The sequence below is a fragment of the Lepus europaeus genome, chromosome 12 (assembly GCF_033115175.1).
Source record: "Lepus europaeus isolate LE1 chromosome 12, mLepTim1.pri, whole genome shotgun sequence".
In the NCBI taxonomy this organism is placed as follows: Eukaryota; Metazoa; Chordata; class Mammalia; order Lagomorpha; family Leporidae; genus Lepus; species Lepus europaeus.
The window spans coordinates 35,615,823-35,634,405 of record NC_084838.1 but is presented as its reverse complement, the minus strand read 5'-3'; the positions used below and the strand labels follow the sequence as shown (position 1 = coordinate 35,634,405).

Here is an 18,583-nt window from a genome sequence, read left to right as displayed (position 1 = left end):
ATTTGTTGCACAACAGTGAGAATATAGGAATTCTTGCATTAATATTCTGAGCTGTACACTTAAGATGCTAAAATGGTAAATTTTATGTCTTTTTTTATTTAAAGATTTATTTATGTACTTGATTTATTTATTTAGGTACTTGAGAGGCACAGTTCCAAACAGAGAGAGAGAGGGAGAGAGAGAAAGAGCGAGATAGAGAGAGAAAGGGGTCTTCCACCCACTGCTTCACTCCCCAAATGGCCACAATGGCTGGAGCTGGTCAAATCCAAAGCCAGGATCCAGGAGCTTTTTCTGGGACTCCCACATGGGTGCAGGGGCCCAAGCACTTGGGCCATCTTCTACTGCTTTCCCAGGCCATAGCAGGGAGCTGGATGGGAAGTGGAGCAGCTGGCCCCCACATGGGATGCTTAACCTACTACACCATAGCACCGACCCCAAATTTTATGTCTTACTTACTATGACTAAAAATAAAAGGGCATGCCAAAAAAAACCCCAGTGACAAATTAATATCTTTAAAAATTATGGCAAAAATTCATGACAACATTTTTTAAAGATAACTATCATTTTTTTCTAATCATAAAAAAATTCATGGGGGCCGGTGCTGTGGCACAGTGGGCTAAGCCTCCACCTGTGGTGCCAGCATCCTATATGGGGGCGGTTCATATCCTGGCTGCTCCTTTTCCTACCCAGCTCTCTGCTATGGCCTGGGAAAGCAGAAGATGGCCCAACTGCTTGGGCCCCTGCACCCATGTGGGAGGCCTGAAAGAAGCTCCTGGATCCTGGCTTTGGATCGGCCCAGCTCTGGCCGCTGCGGCCATTTGGGGAGTGAACCAGTGGATGGAAGACTGACCTCTCTCTGTTTCTCCCTCTGTCAGTAACTCTACCTCTCAAATAAAAATAAAAAAATCCTGCTTTCTCTAAGCGTTTTGACTACAAGAAGAAATATACGACTACCCCTTAGAAAGAACTGATATTAACCTTCAATATATTCTTAGAGACTTTTAAAGTGCATATAAAGGGGCTGGCACTGTGGCCTAGTGGGTAAAGTCACTGCCTGTGACACTGGTGCCCCATATGGTTCACGTCCTGGCTGCTCCACTTCTGATCCAGCTCCCTGCTAATGCACTTGGGAAATTAGTGAAGGATGGCCCAAGTGCTTGGGCCCCTGCACCTATGTGGGAGACCAGGGGGAAGCACCTGGCTCCTGGTTTCAGCCCAGCCCAGTCCTGGCTCTTGTAGCCAGCTGGGGATGGAAGATCTGTCTCTCCCTCTCTCTCTCTCTAACTCTGACTTTCAAAATGAATACATTTTTAAATGCATGTAAAACAGGTATACACTGATTCCATCTGCATAAAAAACTGCCTCAGAAAACTCCCACGTTTTAAGTAAGATAACGTGCTGCCATGTTTGTTAGGATGCTGAAGGGTGGGTGCTGGCAGAAGCATGAGGTGCACAGGTTCAGCAATCGGTGGGAAGGCAGACAGGTGCCTTTTCATGAATCACTACCTGACCACAGAGGATGCAGGGTGCCTGGCGGGCTTCTCCCCACCAGACTGAATGCTGGCCGCATTTCTGTACACACACACCACATACAGAAATACTAAAAACAGGGGCTGGCACTGTGGTGCACAAGGTTAAGCTGCCTCTTGCAATGTCAGCTTCCCACATGGGCACTGGTTCTAATCCTGGATGCTGCACTTCTGATCCAGCTCCCTGCTAATGCGGCCTGGGAAAGCGGTGGGAGATGGCTCCAGTACTTGGGCTCCTGCCACCCACGTGGCAGATCTGGATGGAGCTCCAGGTTCTTGACTTGGGCCTAGCCCGGCCCCGGCTGTTGTAGCCATTTGGGGAGGGAACCAGCGGATAGAAGATCTCTCTCTAACTCTGCCTTTCAAATAAACCTTTTATCTAAAAAATTAGTAAAAATAAAAGGGAAGGAAGGACGCATGGTTGTGAAGGTGCTCTGTCTGGATTGCATGTTAGGGCCACTCCCCACGGCCACTGATGGCCAGGGGTTCAAAACTGCCCCGGGTCCGGGTGGACCATGATCCCCTTCATCCCACCCCTGAGGACGGATGTGGGATTTGTCACCAATTCCACAGCTGGGAACAATGCCGAAGGAACAGCTCTAAGAAACAGAGGAGCTTATCCAGCGATGCTTTCAAGACTTCTCGACTGAATGGTGGTCCAGCCCATTTCAGGTTTTTTTTTTTTTTTTTTTTTTGACAGATAGTTAGACAGTGAGAGAGAGAGAGACAGAGAGAAAGGTCTTCCTTTCATTGGTTCACCACCCAAATGGTCACTACGGCCAGAGCTACGTCGATCTGAAGCCAGGAGCCAGGTGCTTCCCCTGGTCTCTCATGTGGGTACAGGGCCCAAGCACTTGGGCCATCCTCCACTGCCCTCTGGGGCCACAGCAGAGAGCTGGACTGGAAGAGGAGCAACCGGGACTAGAACCAGCGCCCATATGGGATGCCTGCGCTGCAGGTGGAAGATTAACCAAGTAAGCCACAGCTCCGGCCCCCATTTCAGATTTTGATTAATTTACCATCTATCGTCCTAAGTTGTCATTTATTATTTTTCTTTCTTTTTTTTTTTTGACAGGCAGAGTAGACAGTGAGAGAGAGACAGTGAGAAAGGTCTTCCTTTTTGCCGTTGGTTCACCCTCCAATGGCCGCTGCGGCCGGCGTATCATGCTGATCCAAAGCCAGGAGCCAGGTGCTTCTCCTGGTCTGCCATGGGGTGCAGGGCCCAAGGACTTGGGCCATCCTCCACTGCACTCCCTGGCCACAGCAGAGAGCTGGCCTGGAAGAGGGGCAACCAGGATAGAATCCGGTGCCCAACCAGGACTAGAACCCGGTGTGCTGGCGCCGCAAGGCGGAGGATTAGCCTGTTGAGCCACGGCGCCGGCCGTCATTTATTATTTTTAAAAGATAATCCTTGGGGCCGGCGCTGTGGCGCAGTGGGTTAAAGCCCTTGCCTGAAGCGCCAGCATCCCTATGGGTGCCAGTTTGAGTCCTGGCTGCTCCACTTCTGATCCAGCTCTCTGCAATGGCCTGGGAAAGCAGTAGAAGATGGCCCAAGTCCTTGGGCCCCTAAACCCACGTGGGAGACCTGGAGGAAGCTCCTGGCTCCTGGCTTCAGATTGGCACAGTTCCGGCCATTGCAGCTATTTTGGGAGTGAACCAGTGGATGGAAGACCTCTCTCTCTGTCTCTACCTCTCTCTGTAAATCTGTCTTTCAAATAAATAAAATAAATCTTTAAAAAATGATAAAAATAAGATAACCCTTTACCTTACTGTACTATTGACATTTTCCTCACTAAAATCAAAGCAGGTAGGCCCCAGAGAGCTCAGGCAAAGGAGTGCCAGCCTGTTGCTATCCAGGCCTCGGTACCCACCCTAGACCCACAGTGCTCTCTCACGATGGTGGCCTCGGGCTGGTCATTCCCCTGAACCTTAGCTTCTAATAACTAAAATGGAGATAAAGATCTCCAATCCAGGCAGAACTGCCTCAGGGATGACGGAGAAGGTGTACCAAGGGCCCTCCCCAAGCCGAAACAGCCAGGGTCCCTCCCAACACCCCCTGGTCCTCAGCCAGCAGCTGAGTACTTGGAAGGCCCTGGCTAGAGTTCTGGGGAAACAAGAGGCTCATCTCGCCCTGACACATTTCCTAAACAAGGAGCAAGCCCTTACCAAGTAACCCCTGGCTGAGCTATGGGGGCCCCGGAGTGCCCAGGCCCCAAGGGGTTCATCCCTCCCAGCAGCCACCAGATGGCCACAGTCACAGACAGCAGCCGGCCACCTGCCACAGCAGATGGCCTGCGGGCTCTGCCAACGCCCAGGGCCTTAGTCACCTGGCAGTCAGCCACCTGCTGCTACTTCCTGGGGTCCATGCTTCTCCTGGGGCCAGTACTGCAGGTATAGGGACAGGCAATGGCTTAGCAGGTTCAGAGTTGCCTGTGGTTTAACAGGACATGAGGGTGGCACAGGGAGTGTGTGCGTTTTTCTCCAAAAGGCAGTTCTGGTGCTTGCTTGCATTTGATGCTGCGTTTACTGCGAAATTCTGGAGAGGAGGCAGCCAGCTGGGACGGGAGCTCCAGATTGGGTCCCTGGTCCTGGTTCTGCCAGCTGTGTAAGCTGGGGCAAGTCACTCACCTCCTCTGAGCCCCCTCGAGAAGCAGACCGACCAGAGCCTGAGCCCTGGCTCATCCTGTGGGACACGGTGGGCAGGCGGAAGCTACCAGAACCTTCAGGCGAGGGAGATGGTAGCGTCATAAGGACTGGAGTTAATGCACAGAAAGCTCCCTCGCAGTGCTGGGCCCAGCTGGGTACCAGCAGTTACTTGTAGCTACGTTGCCTCTTCCCCACTGGACGGTGTGTCTTGGGGCAGAAGTATGGCCCCAGTGTGCCCTCCACAGCACCACACAAGTTTGAGAGGTCACTGAAGCCATTGGCAATGGCCACCTAACTGTGGGACCCTTTCCCATGATTTTCTAAAACTGGAGGTAGAAAGATGGCGCCGTGGGGCTGCCACTGTGGCATAGTGGGTTAAGTCGCTGTCTGCATTGCCAGCATCCCATATGGCGCCAGTTTGAGTCCCAGCTGTTCCACTTCCAATCCAGCTCCCCACTAGTGCCCCTGGGAAAGCAGAGGAGGCTGGCCCAAGTGCTCGGATCCCTGCACCCACGAAGGAGACCTGGAGGGAGCTCCTGGATCCTGGATTCAGATCGGCCCAGCTCCAGTCGATGCAGCCATTTGGGGAGTGAACCAGCAGAAGGAAGACATCTCTTTCTCTGTCTCTCCCTTTCTCTCTAACCCCTGCCTTTCAAATAGATAGATACATTTTTAAAAAAGAAAGAAAGATGGTGCCTCCCACTAGAGACACACACAGGGAAGAGCCTTGTCGATCTGGCCCTGCAGAGTGTGGTGCACTGGATGCATGGCGGCTCTCAACTCAGCATTTCTGAGTGCCTGAGGCGCCACTGGGCAGCTGAAGGCTGTGCCAGCTCCCTCCGCCCCAATGCTAGGCCTAAGTCAGCCTCCTTCAGCTGTTTGGCTTCGGGATCTGGGCTCCAGGCAAAACCCCAGAGCTGGTTCCCTAATGTGGCCTTTATGATTGCAGGCACAGGTCTCCCCAGGAAACTCGGCTAAAGCTCCACTCACAGAAGAGGAAACAGGCTTGGCGAGGTTAAGAGATTTGCTCAGGGCCACACCGGGTGCCTGTGCTGTCTCCGTCAAGGCCTAGCTCTGAGTCACCCCCAGACAGAAGCATACCTAGCAATGGGCCAGAGCAGGCAGACCCTCTCAGACCCTAAGTCTCAGACAACCAGCTCCAGCCACCTGTCTAAAGATGCAGGGTTCAGGACTGTGGGAAAGTTACCCTGTAAAAGAATCAGATTTGAGGGCCAGTGCTGTGGCACAGCAGGTTCAAGCCCCAGCCTGCAGTGCCAGCATCCATATGGGTGCTGGTTCAAGCCCCAGCTGCTCCACCTCCAATCCAGCTCCCTGCTAGTGCACCTGGGAAAGCAGTAGACGACGGCCCAAGTATTTGGGCCTCTGTACCCATGTGGGGGATCCTGAGGGAATTCCTGGCTCCTGGCTTTGGATCGGCACAGCTCCGGCAGTCATAGCCACTTGGGGAGTGAACCAGTGGATGGAAGATTCTCTCTGTACCTCTTTGTAACTCTTTCAAAAAAATAAATAAAATAAGTTTTTTAAAAAGTTATACTAACCGTACTCTGCCTGCTTTTTAATAATAATAATAATAATAATAATAAAGAATCCGATTCTTTCAGGCTTCAATGACTTGCTCCTGACCTCCTCCCTTGGAGTGGATGGGCGCTGCCCTATGGATCTCCCGCAGGGCTGCCTTCATTTTGGGACAAAGAATGAGTCCTCCAAGCACGTGGAAGTCAGGGGCCTCCCTATCATGGGAGACAGCCCCTAAGGCTGGAGAGAGAACGGCTGGGTCACGGGAGGCGGCCCCATATTCCAGAAGCAAGCGGCGATGCGGTGAGGCGAGAGGCAGTGTCTACATTCGGGATGGCTTCCCCCTTCCAGGTTCAGTTTTGGGACCTCAGCTCCGCTGGTGCAGGGACAGTGCCTGCCACAGTTGAGCTCAATAACCTGGCTACTCTTAGGGGCACCCAGCATCCTCACGGCCGGCAGGAAAGCAGACAGCGTCAGACGGGACTTGGCGTGTGGCAGTTACGTGTTGGGTGCCTGCCTCTGCCACTGGGGTGTACCCCCTGGGAGGGCTGGGCCTGTGTCCTTTGCTCACCGATCTTTTCCGACCCCCAGAAGCCTGCGGGCCCTCGATTAAGACCTGGTGAATAAACCCACGCACTGACACTGGGTGAGTGGACTCCGTCCTTCGAGAGCGCTCCTCACCAGCTGCCTCCCGCACCGTAACCCACACCTGCCAGCTCCCCTAAGACCGGCCATCAGTGCTCACTGCCCTAGGGGAGGGAAGGCAGCGCACAGTGTCTGTCTAGATCGTCTTCTCCAAAACTGGAGCCAAAAGGAACAGAGGGCATTGTCCAAGGGGGAGAAGGATCGCACGTAAACCCCCACAGCCCTGACCCAGGCTAAGCTGCGGAGGCGGCGAGGGGGAGGGGCGAGGGGCCACCAAAGCCGACACGCCCAGTTGGGCCTTTCTCTCGGGGGCGACGGAACCCGAGCCCTCGGTGGACCCTGTCGCTGGAGGCATTTACAGGGACCGCCTGGCTAACTGAATCGCTGTCACGTGCAAGAGAGGGTCCTGCCCGGTGCTGCAGGCCCCTCCCACCTCTGCCAAGAGACCCCCGCTGCTTCCCGACAGGCCTCTGCATCTGAACTTGGTTCGTCATTGATTTTAATGCTGTGCGTGTGAGATCCATTCTTTTATAATGGACAGGTAGCTTTGACGTCTGTAACTCCTGGCTAAGGTCTAGGTATGGGCTGGCCCCCTCAGGAAGTCATGCTGAAATCTGGTCCGCCGTGTGACAGCGCTGAGAGGCAGCGGCTCCCTCCCCATGTCCGGGGTGACAGTGGCTTGGCCCTCCTGCAGGGACTGAGTGAGTTCTCGTGGGGGTGAGCTACCGTGAGAGCAAGTAGCCGTAAAGTGAGGCCGTCCCTGCTGTGTGCGCCTTTCACTCATTCCCTTGCAGTTGGAGGCTCCTGCCCGGTGCCACCGCCTCCAGGACTGCAAGCCAGTGTCTCTGTCTGTCACAAGGCACCCAGTCACGACATTCGGTTATAGCAACAGAAACGCACTGAGACCGTCCTAAGTCTTCCTGCCGCTGTTCCGTGTCGATCCTGGCTCAGCCCTGGGGTTGTGCAGATCCTCCCTGCCTCCTGTCCTGTCACGGTCACCCAATGGTCCCTCAGCAGCCAGTTCCATCAGCAGCTGCTCCCAGGACCCCGGTCACCTCCCCCAAGCACTGTCCTCCTCAGGGGTGGGGTCAGGCCATGTGTCAAGCAGCTCTCCAGCACCCCTGCTCCTGGTGGCTTTTGTCACCTCGTTTGAGTGACAGCATGTCCCCGAGTAATCCAGAGTGCAGCATTTCCAACCTCCTGCAGCGGGTTCTCTAAGGACCACAGCCTGGCCTGTGCCCACTGCACCACGTTCAGCTCTCCAGAACGCTCGGGGTCTGGGTGGGTGGCACCCGAGGCCTCCCTGGGCCAGAACTCACCTTCTGGGACTTCAGCTCCTTGGTGAGCATCAGGACCTGCTGCTCCAAGGCCGCCACCTTCTCCTGGGCGGTCCGGGTCCTCAGGAGCCCTTCGGAAAAGAGCGGGAAGGTGTTGCTCTGGAGCTTGGCTTTCTGAATGAGATTGGCGGCCAGGGAGGACTTGGGTGCGGGCTTTGGAGACCCTGCCGGCTCTCTCCCTGCACGAGAAGACAGAGGCTGAAGTTACGACTGACGTCGGGGGCTCTCAGGAACACCTGCAGGGCTTGGTAAACGTAGACCGTTGGGTGTGGGCACTCAGCATGGCAGTGAACACTCACTGCTTGGGACGCCCACACCCATACCAGAGCGCCTGAGGATCCGTCCCAGCTCCACTCCGACCCCAGCCTCCTGCTAACGTGCAGGTTAACGTCTGGTTGTTGCAGGCATTTGAGAGTGAAGCAGCAGATGGAAGATCTCTGTCTCTCTGCCTTGCAAACAAGTAAGTAAGTAAGTAATGTTTGAAAATGCAGACCCATGAGCCTTACTCCCAGGGTTCTGGGTTTAATGGGCTTGAGAACTCGGGTTTCTGAAGTTTCTAGGGGATGCTGCCACAGCTTGTCCAGGGACCATTCTTGAACCAAAGGCATATGGAGCCATCATTTACACTGTGCCACTCTCATTCTTATACTGTGTCTGTTCCCTACCCTGGGGCCCCAACCTGTCTGGTGTGTCCCACACTGCCCCGCAGTCTGCCACAGGGCCAGCTCCCCAGGCACAGGCCTGGAAGGTGTCTTGTTTATGGCAGGATCCTGACTCTACCCTCTGGGTTAATTTCAGAATAGATCTTTTTTTTTTTTTTTAAAAAAAAAAAACTTATTTATTTATTCAAAGAGCAGAGATCAATCTTCCATCTAGTGGATCCCTCCCCAAAGATAGCAGCAACAGCTGGGGCTGGGTAAGGCTGAAGCTAGGTCTCCCATGTGGATGTCCGGGGCCCAAGGACTCGGGTCACCTTCTGCTACCTTCCCAGATGCATTCGCTGGATTGGAAGCAGAGCAGCTGGGACTCAAGAACCGGGACTCTGGCCGGCGCCGCAGCTCACTAGGCTAATCCTCCGCCTGCAGCGCCGGCACCCCGGCGTTCTAGTCCCGGTTGCTCCTCTTCCAGTCCAGCTCTCTGCTGTGGCCCGGGAGTGCAGTGGAGGATGGCCCAAGTGCTTGGGCCCTGCACCTGCATGGGAGACCAGGACAAGCACCTGGCTCCTGATCAGTGCAGCAGCACGCCGGCCACAGTGGCCACTGAGGGGTGAACCAACGGAAAAGGAAGACCTTTCTCTCTGTCTCTCTCTCTCACTGTCCACTCTGCCTGTCAAAAAAAAAAAAAAAAAAAAAAGAACCGGGGCTCCAATACGGGATGCTGGCACTGCAGGTGTACCCCCCCGTCACGATGCCAGCCTCTACACCTGTCTGCTGGTGGGAGCGTGGCACGCATCTCTGGACTCTGCATCAGAGGATAGCTCCCACCCTTATTTGCTAATCAGGAGACATATTTCCTACAGTTGATTGCTGCAAGGCTGCAGAGTCCTTTTATTTCTTCTAGAGCAAGGTTCCGGAGCCTTTAGTTTGCAGGCCAAACCCTGCCCACAATCTGCTTTGTAAATAAATTTTATTGGAATCCAGCTGCACCCATTTGTCCACACATTTATTGCCTACGGCTGCTTTCACTCTGCAAAGACACAGCTGAGTACCTGCAACCGAGAGGAGATGCAAAGGCCCAGAAAGCCTCAAATGTTCACTATGTAGCTCTGTACCAAAAAAAAAAAAAAAAAAGCTCACCCCAGGGAAGGGGTCTGGCAGGGGTTGGAGGAAGGACTGGACGAGCATCTTCTCTGGAGATCGGGCTGAGGGCTGGCAGACAGTGCTGAACAGTGGAGGACAGAACCAGAATCCTCGGCCTCGCTCCGCACCAGAGCAGAGTGGCCTTCCAGACCCAGGGCGGTCTAGTCTTACCAGGCACAAAGCGGACAGCAGAGCTCAGAGGAGCGGCCCTGCTGCCCCCTCTCCACCACCTCTGAGGATGGCGGCAAGGGACCACTGTGCCCATTTTATGGATGGAGAAAAAGAGGCCTAAGGCAGTGGTTTTTGATCAGTGCCGATATTTCACACTGTGTGCGCCCTCAAGGGCTGGCTGGGGTGCAGAGGAGCACCCCAACTTCCAGTCCTGCCACCACCTTGCCTGGATCTGCTTTATTGTGAGGTGTGTGTGTGTGTGTGTGTGTTGGGGGGGGGGGGTGTTGTGGACAAAGTTTCGTGACAATAAAGACACAGATGGGAAAATGAGCATCTCAGGTCGACAGCAGGATGGGGCTACACGGCTTGCCCGGAATCCTGGCCCTGTCGCTTGTTGTGGGGCTGTGAGTGGGCTGTCTCTTGTTTCCATGCCTCAGTTTCCTCATTTATCAGTGGGGATGACAAGAGTCCATACATCTGCAGCTGCTGGGATGTGCGTGGTGCCCATGCAGGAGATGAGAGATCGCGCAGAGTGCGGGAAGCCAGACACACAGGGCCACATGGTGTGCTCTTGTCGCAGGAGGCCTACAGCATGGGCTCATCTGACACAGGAAGTGATCAGCCATTGTGCAGGGCTGGGACCAGATGGGCCTTGCAGGTTGATGGCTAAGGGGTGCAGGGCCTCTTTGAGGGGCAATACAGTTGTTCTCAAAGTGTCATGGTGGCGGCTGCCCAACTCTGGGCACACACTGGAGGCCACTGAACTCAACATTCAAGTGGGGGAGTTGTCCGGCAGACGAATTTCACCTTAATAAAGCAGTCACAAAAGAAGAAGGGGTTTGTGCAGCCGCAGCCCGTAATTACTGCCATTGACTCGACACACCCCGGGCCTCCTGGACGGCACGCTGTGATCTTGGGGGACCCTACTGGGCACTGACTACTCAAAGGGGTGCCTATCCCAGTGTCCCTTCCACCCAGCCCGGGGGGCATCCCCGTCCCAGGAAGACCCCACAGGGCTGCCTTCGCCAGTTCTCTCCTGACTGCTTCTGAGTTAAAATATGTTCCGAGGCCACCAGCGCCAATTCCACGGAAGTCAAAACCATGATAATGTGGGCCACTCACGCTGTGGGAAATGACAAACTAGTAGACTGACTGGTTGGGTGCTCCACATCAGATCTGATTCCATTCACCCCAGAAAGGCAATTTTCAAATACCTTTTCCTTACAAGTTAAAAAAGATCAAACCGAGGAAAACGTTTCCCTTTATTGTTTTGAGAGGTTTTTTTTTTTTTTTTTTTTTTTTGACAGGCAGAGAGTTAGACAGTGAGAGAGAGAGACAGAGAGAAAGGTCTTCCTTCCATTGGTTCACCCCCCAAATGGCTGCTGTTGCAGGCGCGCTGCACCAATCTAAAGCCAGGAGCTTCTCCTGGTCTCCCATGCGGGTGCAGGGCCCAAGCACTTGGGCCATCCTCCACTGCACTCCCGGGCCACAGCAGAGAGCTGGACTGGAAGAGGAGCAACCAGGACAGAATCCAGCGCCCTGACCGGGACTAGATCCCAGAGCACCGGCTGTTTTGCGAGCTCTGGCTGAGAGTTTGAGTTTGGGAAGAGGAGCAAGTTCTGGGGACGGGCGGTGAGAACACACTCCGTGCGCTGCGCTGTGCACCTGCAAGTGCTCACACGGCAGGCTTGGCCACGTCCTACAGTTGTTTAAGAAGAGCACTGCTCCTCCCCGCTGGAGACTCAGGGGTGAGCTGACGATTCCACCCCCGACTCACGACCAGAGACTGGAGGTGCGCGTCCCAACCCCCAGCCGATACAGGTGCCACGATCCTCAATGCAACGGTATTAGGAGGTGGGGCCCCCCCGGGGGGGGTAGACATAGACGAGGTCCTGAGGGTGGGGTCCCACTGAGAGGATGAGCGCCCTCAGAAGAGGAAGAGCCCAGAGCTCTCATTTGCAGCTGTGTGCGTGCATGGCAAGAAGGCAGCCATCTGCAGGCCACCGAGAGAGCCTCAACAGACATGGAACCTGCCAGCCCCTTGATCTTGAACTTCCCAGGTACCACACAGCTGCTGGAAATGTCTGCTGTATTGGCCACTCGGTCTACGGTAATCTGTTACAGTAGCCACAAACACCAAGGGGCGTGCCCGCACGCACGCAGCGTGCCGGTTTGTGAGAGAGGGCACTCATTCCAGTGCCAACAGGCTGGTCTCTGAGGGTAGCTCAGAGCCACACAGACCTCACCTGGGGCGCTGGGGTCAGGGACCGAGGGCCGCTCCTCCCGCTGAGGCTCCCCGTTCTGTGACTCCTCCCCTGGACAGCCGTGGCCTGTTCCTTGGGCTTGCTTGTTGCCACGGATGTTGTGCACCGTGTTCCTGAACGGAGAACAGAGCAGCATCAGGCTGACAGCCCCCCCCCGCCCATCCTGGTGCCTCTGCTGGAGATCAGGCCTCACCCCCACAACCCCAGTTGTCCCAGGTGGTCTCCGGGCCCCCTGCATGCCACACCCAGTCCTCTTCTCACTTACCCCCGCCACACACTAAGCTGCTTCTAACCAACACAAGCTGGCCTCCCTCGCTCCCAACCCTGCTGCTGGAATACAAGCTCCACGGGTGCAGCGGGGCCGCTCTGTTCCGCTCACTGATGCAGCCAGAACACCCGGAACAGAGTCTGAAAAGCAGGCCGTGCTGAACACTGAGGCAGGTGCAGTGAACGCAGAATGGATCGGCGAGCTCACTTTCTCGAAGTCTCTATCTGGTCTTCTACCTTCTAACCATCTGGGCTCACAAACCACCAGTGCGGGTGGTCGTTGTGGTGCAGGGGGTTAAGCCACCACCTGGGACACCCACATCTCATGTTCCAGTGCCTGGTTTGAGTCCCGGCTGCTCTGTTTCTGATTCAGCTCCCTGCTAATGCATCCTGGGAGGCAGCAGATGAAGGCTCAAGTGCTTGGGCCCCTGCCACCCACGTGGGAGACCCGCATGGAGTTCCAGGCTCCTGGTTTTGGCTTGGCCCGGCCGTGGCTGCTACAGGCATTGAGTTCACAGAAGGATAGAAGACCTCTCTCTCTCTCCTTGCCTTTCAAGAGATGAAAATCGGTAAATAAACATTTTTAAAAGCCCAAAATTGGCTCCCTGCTTCTCTAGGTTGCAAACATCTCATGGCGTCCTTCCTTCCCCGTGCTCCTTTCCAGATCATGTCTGTCCTCTCTTTGGCCATCACCAACCATCTCACAGCCTCCAAGGCGCCCGCACTGCAGGTTGGATGGGTACTTGTCCAGCCTGCGCCTCCCGGCACCATGGCTATAAGAACTGGGCACTAATTTCTCTGTGTGCGGCTGGTGCTTGGTATGGGGTGGCGTGTGCCTAGGGCCCAGGCTCTGCAGATGTTGGCTTTATAGGAAAGAACTAGGGAGCACCAAAGGCCAGCCTGGCACCAGCCTGGCACCACAGGCCACAGACAAGTTCAGAAGGAGCAGGATGAGGAGACAGCTCAACGAGTTTGTCTTCCTTCGCAAAGGGGTTCAAGGAGACAGACGGCAGCAGGGAAGAGAACACGAGTGAAGAGGCTCGCCAGGCCACTGTGTCAAATTGCGGGCTGTGAGGTCAGCTCGGCACACTGAGCAGTACTTGAAAACAAACACCAGAGTGGACCCCTCTTAAAAGGGTGAGTATTTTACTCAGGTGCGCATTTGAGCTATAACAACCCAAAAAATGTATATCAGGCTGGTGCTGTGGTGTAGAGGGCCACCTGCAGTGCTGGCATCCCCTATGGGCGCTGTTGGGGTCCCAGACGCTCCACTTCCGACCCAGCTCCCTGGTAATGTGCCTGGAAAAGCAGCGGAAGATGGCCCAAGTCCTCGTACCCATGAGGGAAACCCAGAAGAAGCTCTTGGCTCCTGGCTTCAGACCGGCCATTGCAGCCATCTGTGGAGTGAACCAGAGGATGGAGGATTTCCCTGTCTCTCTCCTTCTCTTTGTAACTCTGACTTTCAAATAAAATAAATCTTTTTTAAAAAGTGTATCTTATTGTATTCCATGGCAAACAGCTAGAAAACCTCACACTAGGAGCGCATTTACTGAACTGGCAGCACCAGTGTGGTTAAAAGGGAAGACGTGTGGCAGCCCTGTGTGGCAGCCCTGGCCTCATTACAGAAGCCCTGTGTCTGAAGACTCCCTCCAGCAAGACGGAGGGCAAACGACTCTGCAAACCTCCTCTTCACAAACCCCTGGGGGCTGGGCAACCCCTAGCTCAGGTCCCAGAAAAAGCAAACCCCCAGGGACTAGACATGAAAAAGGAGCTGAAATGCAAGTGGGAAGTAAAGAGGAAGGTGAAGGTACAGGCTAGACTGCTGTTCAGCAAATACGCACGCCCTCCCTCCATCCCCTATTCGCCCACAGAGACAGGGTACATCTCTTCCTTCCCCTCCCCCCCCTTTAAGTTTCCATTTATTTGAAAGGCGGTGACAGAGAGAGAGAGAGAGAGAGGGAAGGAGGGAAGGAGGGAGGGAGGGAGGGGGGGGAAGAAAGAGAGAGAGAGAGAGAGAGAGATTGTTCTTCCATCCCTGGTTCACTCCCCAAATGCCTGCAACCATCAGGGGCGAACCAGCCTAAAGCCAGGAGCTGCGAACTCCAACCTGGGTCTCCCACATGGGTGGCAGGGACCCAAGTATTTGGGCCATCACCTACTGCCTCCCAAGGACCCAACAGCAGGAAGCTGGAACCGGGAGCAGGGCCAGGACTCGAACCCAGGCCCCCTGATATGGAATGAGCACGTCCTGAGCAGCACTTCACTGCTGTACCAATACCACACCATCTCCCTGTACCTGTACCGGGAAAAACCCTCTGGTCCTGAAGTTTTCTTTGTGGGCAGCTTCCTGATGACTCACTCAGTCTCTACCATTCACTAGATGTCTACAGATTTCTCCTTCTTCTCGAGTCAGTGTCAGTGATGGGGGCCTTTCTAGGAGTTTTCCCGTTCCAGTTGAGCGATCAGCTTTGCTGGCAGGCAGCTGTCTGCAGTATTCCCTTGCAGCGCTTTTCATTTCCGTAAGGTGGGTAGTTCTGTCCCCTCTTTTGTTCCTGACTTGAATTTTTTTTTAACTTCTTTTTTTTTTAAATTTATTTTATTTGAAAGAGTTACAGAGAGAGGTAGAGCCAGAGAGAGTCTTCCATTCTGCTGGTTCACTCCCCAGATGGTCACAATGGCCAGAGCTGAGCTGATCCGAAGCCAGGAGCCAGGAGCTTCTTCCAGGTCTCCCATGTGGGTGCAGAGGTCCAAGGACCTGGCCCATCTTCTACTGCTTTCCCAGGCCATAGCAGAGAGCTGGATCGGAAGTGGAGCAGCCAGGACTCAAACCAGCACCCATATGAGATGCCAGTGCTGCAGGTGGTAGCTTTATCCTCTATGCCACAGCGCCGGTCCCCGACTTGAATAATTTGAGTCTTCTCTCTTGCCTTGGTCCATCCAGCTAAAGGGTTGTCAGCTATTTGGATCTTCTCAAAGAACCACCATTTGATCTGAACCTTAGTTTTAAGACAAGGCCTGTTATTTATTTTTTTGGGGGGTGGGGGAGGGTATGGTTGGGTCCTAAGTAAGAGAAGAATGAGACTGTACTTTCACAGAAGGTACAGCTCTCTGACAGAAGGAAAGATCTTTGCCTCGGTTAAATTGAGAGCAGAGACACCATCAGAGCTCAGCTCGCCCAGCACCAGGCCTTGCAATATGGTCTCTAATTCTCTTTCCTCCGTTGTTGCTAAGGTCGTTTTATGAAGGGCCTTTCCCAGGCCACACTACTGCTACCTAACAACAGTGGTGGTCACACTGCAGAGAATAATCACAGTCACGATGGGTGCCACCATTTGCTGAACGTCACTGCACTGAGCCCAGTCACGTGGGTTTCGCAAGCCACAAGCCACGGGGTTGGAGAGGGACCCAGGGGAGGGGCACACTCCTACAGTCTGCGGCTTGGGATGGGCAGGTTGACCGTCACTGCTGCCCACACCTCCCTTTGTCAGGGACTGCCTCCCCAACACGTCCCGGGGTTCTGTCACCTCTGGGGCTTGGGGGGAGCACAGGAACCCCGACTTCCGTGCAGCAAAGGGCCTTCCAAGGCCTAGCACACAGCTCCTCTGCCACAGGGCGCCCTGCCTTCTGAACAGCTCAGGTGACCACCACCCCACTAGGCCACTGGGTGGAAGAGGCACCTCCATTTCACAAATGCAACACTTCTTGGAGCAGTTCACGGGCCTTTTCCTGCATGGAGTCACCTCCAGGTCTGGAAGGCGTGGCCAGCACGGGGGCAGCAGACATAGAGACTTGTTCTGGAAGCACAGCCTGGGGCCAGCCAGCCATCCTCCCGAGCTTCGCTTTCCACGTTGCCATGGGGATGACGAACATGTCCGCAGCAAACACTGGTCGGGCCCTTGCACGGGCCAGGTCCCAGGTTAAACACCATCATGAGCTCTGCTCCTTTAACTCTCAAAGCGGCCCGGGGGGTAAGCGCTGTTATCACCCTGCTGGACAGAGGTAGGTACCCGAAACCACAGACTAGCAAGAGGGGTGTGGACCATCAGCCCTGGATGCCCGGCTCCGGGGTTTAACTTAACCACGAGTCAGTACCACTTCACACTTTGCCCAACAAGAGTATATGCAGTGCCCAGGAAGCCCTGAGCATGACCTGTGCCCACAGCAACACCAGGAGGAGCTCGCGAGCGGCCAGGGCGAAGGCCGCCGGTCACACAGGCAGCTCTGCTCCCCGCGGGCCTCAGCCGGGGCTCCCTGCGGCGCGGGGCACGTCCCTTGTGGGGTTGCCTCACGTTTTCTGTGGCTGTTACAGTGACAGTGGGGAAGTGACAGATGGATCCTCGGACACTTCCTTCCTTTCTCGGTTTCTGCCTTTTCATGCTCCGCTTCTGTTGCTGTGGCCTCTGTCAGGCATGGCCCCGCCCTGGTCTCGGTGAGATGGCCCTGGAGGCCTGCTGGCTGCAGGGCTGGGCTCCTCCGGCCTCCTGTCTGCGACAGGCTCCCAGCGCGCCCTCTTCCTCCCAGTGATCCCCTGCAGGTCCTCTCCTTGCCCACTTGCCCTGGGCGGATCAGCCACGCCCCACACCCCTCAGGCCTCCCTTCTCCTGACCTCTCTCCCGGGCTCCAGGCTCTGAAAGACACTCATTATCTCTTCCCTAAAACCTGCTTCTCTTTTGGTAAGGCCATACCCACGCAAAGTCGAACGTGGAAGCCAGCAGAGGGAGATCCTGTGCCCGAGTCACACACGGGCAGGCCCCCGGTCCAGATTCCGCGAGTGTCTCTTCTGCCTTCTAAGAGGTTCCGGCTTCCCTGAAGCCCAGCCAGGTGCGGGTGTGTGGTGCCGTGGTTGAGGCGTTGCTGGGGATGCCTGCGTCCCATATCGGAGTGCCTGCATGAGTCCACTCCCGCTTCCAGCTTCCTGCTAACGTGCGCTCTGGGAGGCAGCAGGTGATGGCCCAGGGTCCCTGCCACCCACGTGGGACACCCGAATGGAGTTCCTGGTTTTCACCTTCGACTTCCTGAAGGTTGCAGGCATTTGCAGGATCAACAGTGGGGGGCTGTCTCTCTGCCTGCATTTCTCTGCCTCTCAAATACTTTTTTAAAGTACAGTCACAGCCTAATTAATTGAAAATAAAGCCCCTCCCCCTCCCCTGGCTCCTCCCTGCAGGGGAACCACACCCAGACACACTCCACAGAAGGAGCTGCTGGGGCAGCCCGGGCCCGTGGGCACTTACTGTATTTCAGTTCCCAGGTGCTTGAGGGAAAGATTCTGAAGGGCAGAGGGCAAGGCGGGGGCAGGCTGCAAGGCAGCAGCCGCCCCCACGAACCCAGGGGGCGTCTTCACGGGGCACAAGAACTCCTCCAGCTCCGTCTCCTCTTGCTCTGGGGAACAAAGGAAAGGGCAGTCAATCCCCCGGAAAAGACTGGCCACTGGGATGCTGCCGCCCAGGCCATCTGGGAGCAGGCCTGGCCCTGTAAGCTCAACAGGCGCCTTCCAGCCACAGCTCTGCAGCCGGCACGGCCGAGGCCCTCCCGGGGACGCTGTACATCTGTGCAGACCTCCAGCTAATTCTACATCTAGGAGTCTGTCCTGAAGCAACCTGAAACGTGGACACACCGTGCCACAAAGGTCATCCCAGCAATGTTTGCAGCAGCCTCCGATCTCAAAGCCTGGGGAGAGGCGAGGCGAATCACGATGCCTTCAGACAACGCAATATTACTCAGCCATTGAGACAATGTCGGTGAAGAACGCTTAGGAACACGGGGTACATGCACGGGATATGACACTAAGTGGGAAAGTCCACAGGGAAAAAATGAGCCAATGGTATAGAAAAAGCCTCAAAGAAATACACTCTGCGACCTTAACAGCAGTGATGCAACACAGGGAGGGATCAGAAGTCAGCAGGCTACTCCCACCATACTTGACTTAGGTTTCCAAACTTTCTATAGGAAGCATAGATTCCATTTATAGGCAGAAAAAGAATGCATTCATCAAAAAAAAAAAAATAGAAGTTTATAAAGAGAGGTTAAAGCACAGGAAGAGGCCCATGTTGTGCAACAGGCTCAACATCCTGCAGTGCCATCTCTCCGTATCAGTGCAGAGCTGCTGCTCTGCCTCCAACCTAGCTGCCTGCTCATGTGCTTGGGCAAGCAACAGAAGATGGCCCAAGTGCTTGGGTCTCTGCCACTCATGTGCAAGAACCACATGGAGCTCTGGCCTCCTGGCTTCAGCCTGGCCCAGCCAACACCACTGTGGCCATTTGAGGAGTGAACCAGAGGATGGAAGATCTTTCTCTGTCTCTCTCCCCTTCAAATAAATAAATAAATCTTTAAACAACAACAAAAGCACACGGGGGATGTTATGGCCACAACACGGAACACCAGAAAGCAAA

At 54.9% G+C, this 18,583-nt stretch overlaps 1 protein-coding gene across 1 annotated transcript in view; it reads right to left on the bottom strand.

Annotated features, from left to right (window-relative positions):
* Positions 1-18,583, bottom strand: part of TBC1D2 (TBC1 domain family member 2) — a 49,856-nt gene that overhangs the window by 22,570 nt on the left and 8,703 nt on the right. The window contains exons 3-5 of the mRNA XM_062206956.1: positions 17,426-17,573; positions 11,910-12,040; positions 7,676-7,872 (exon numbers count right to left, since the gene is read on the bottom strand). Coding sequence (XP_062062940.1) covers positions 7,676-7,872; positions 11,910-12,040; positions 17,426-17,573 — 476 coding nt within the window. The remainder of the gene's footprint in view (positions 1-7,675; positions 7,873-11,909; positions 12,041-17,425; positions 17,574-18,583) is intronic.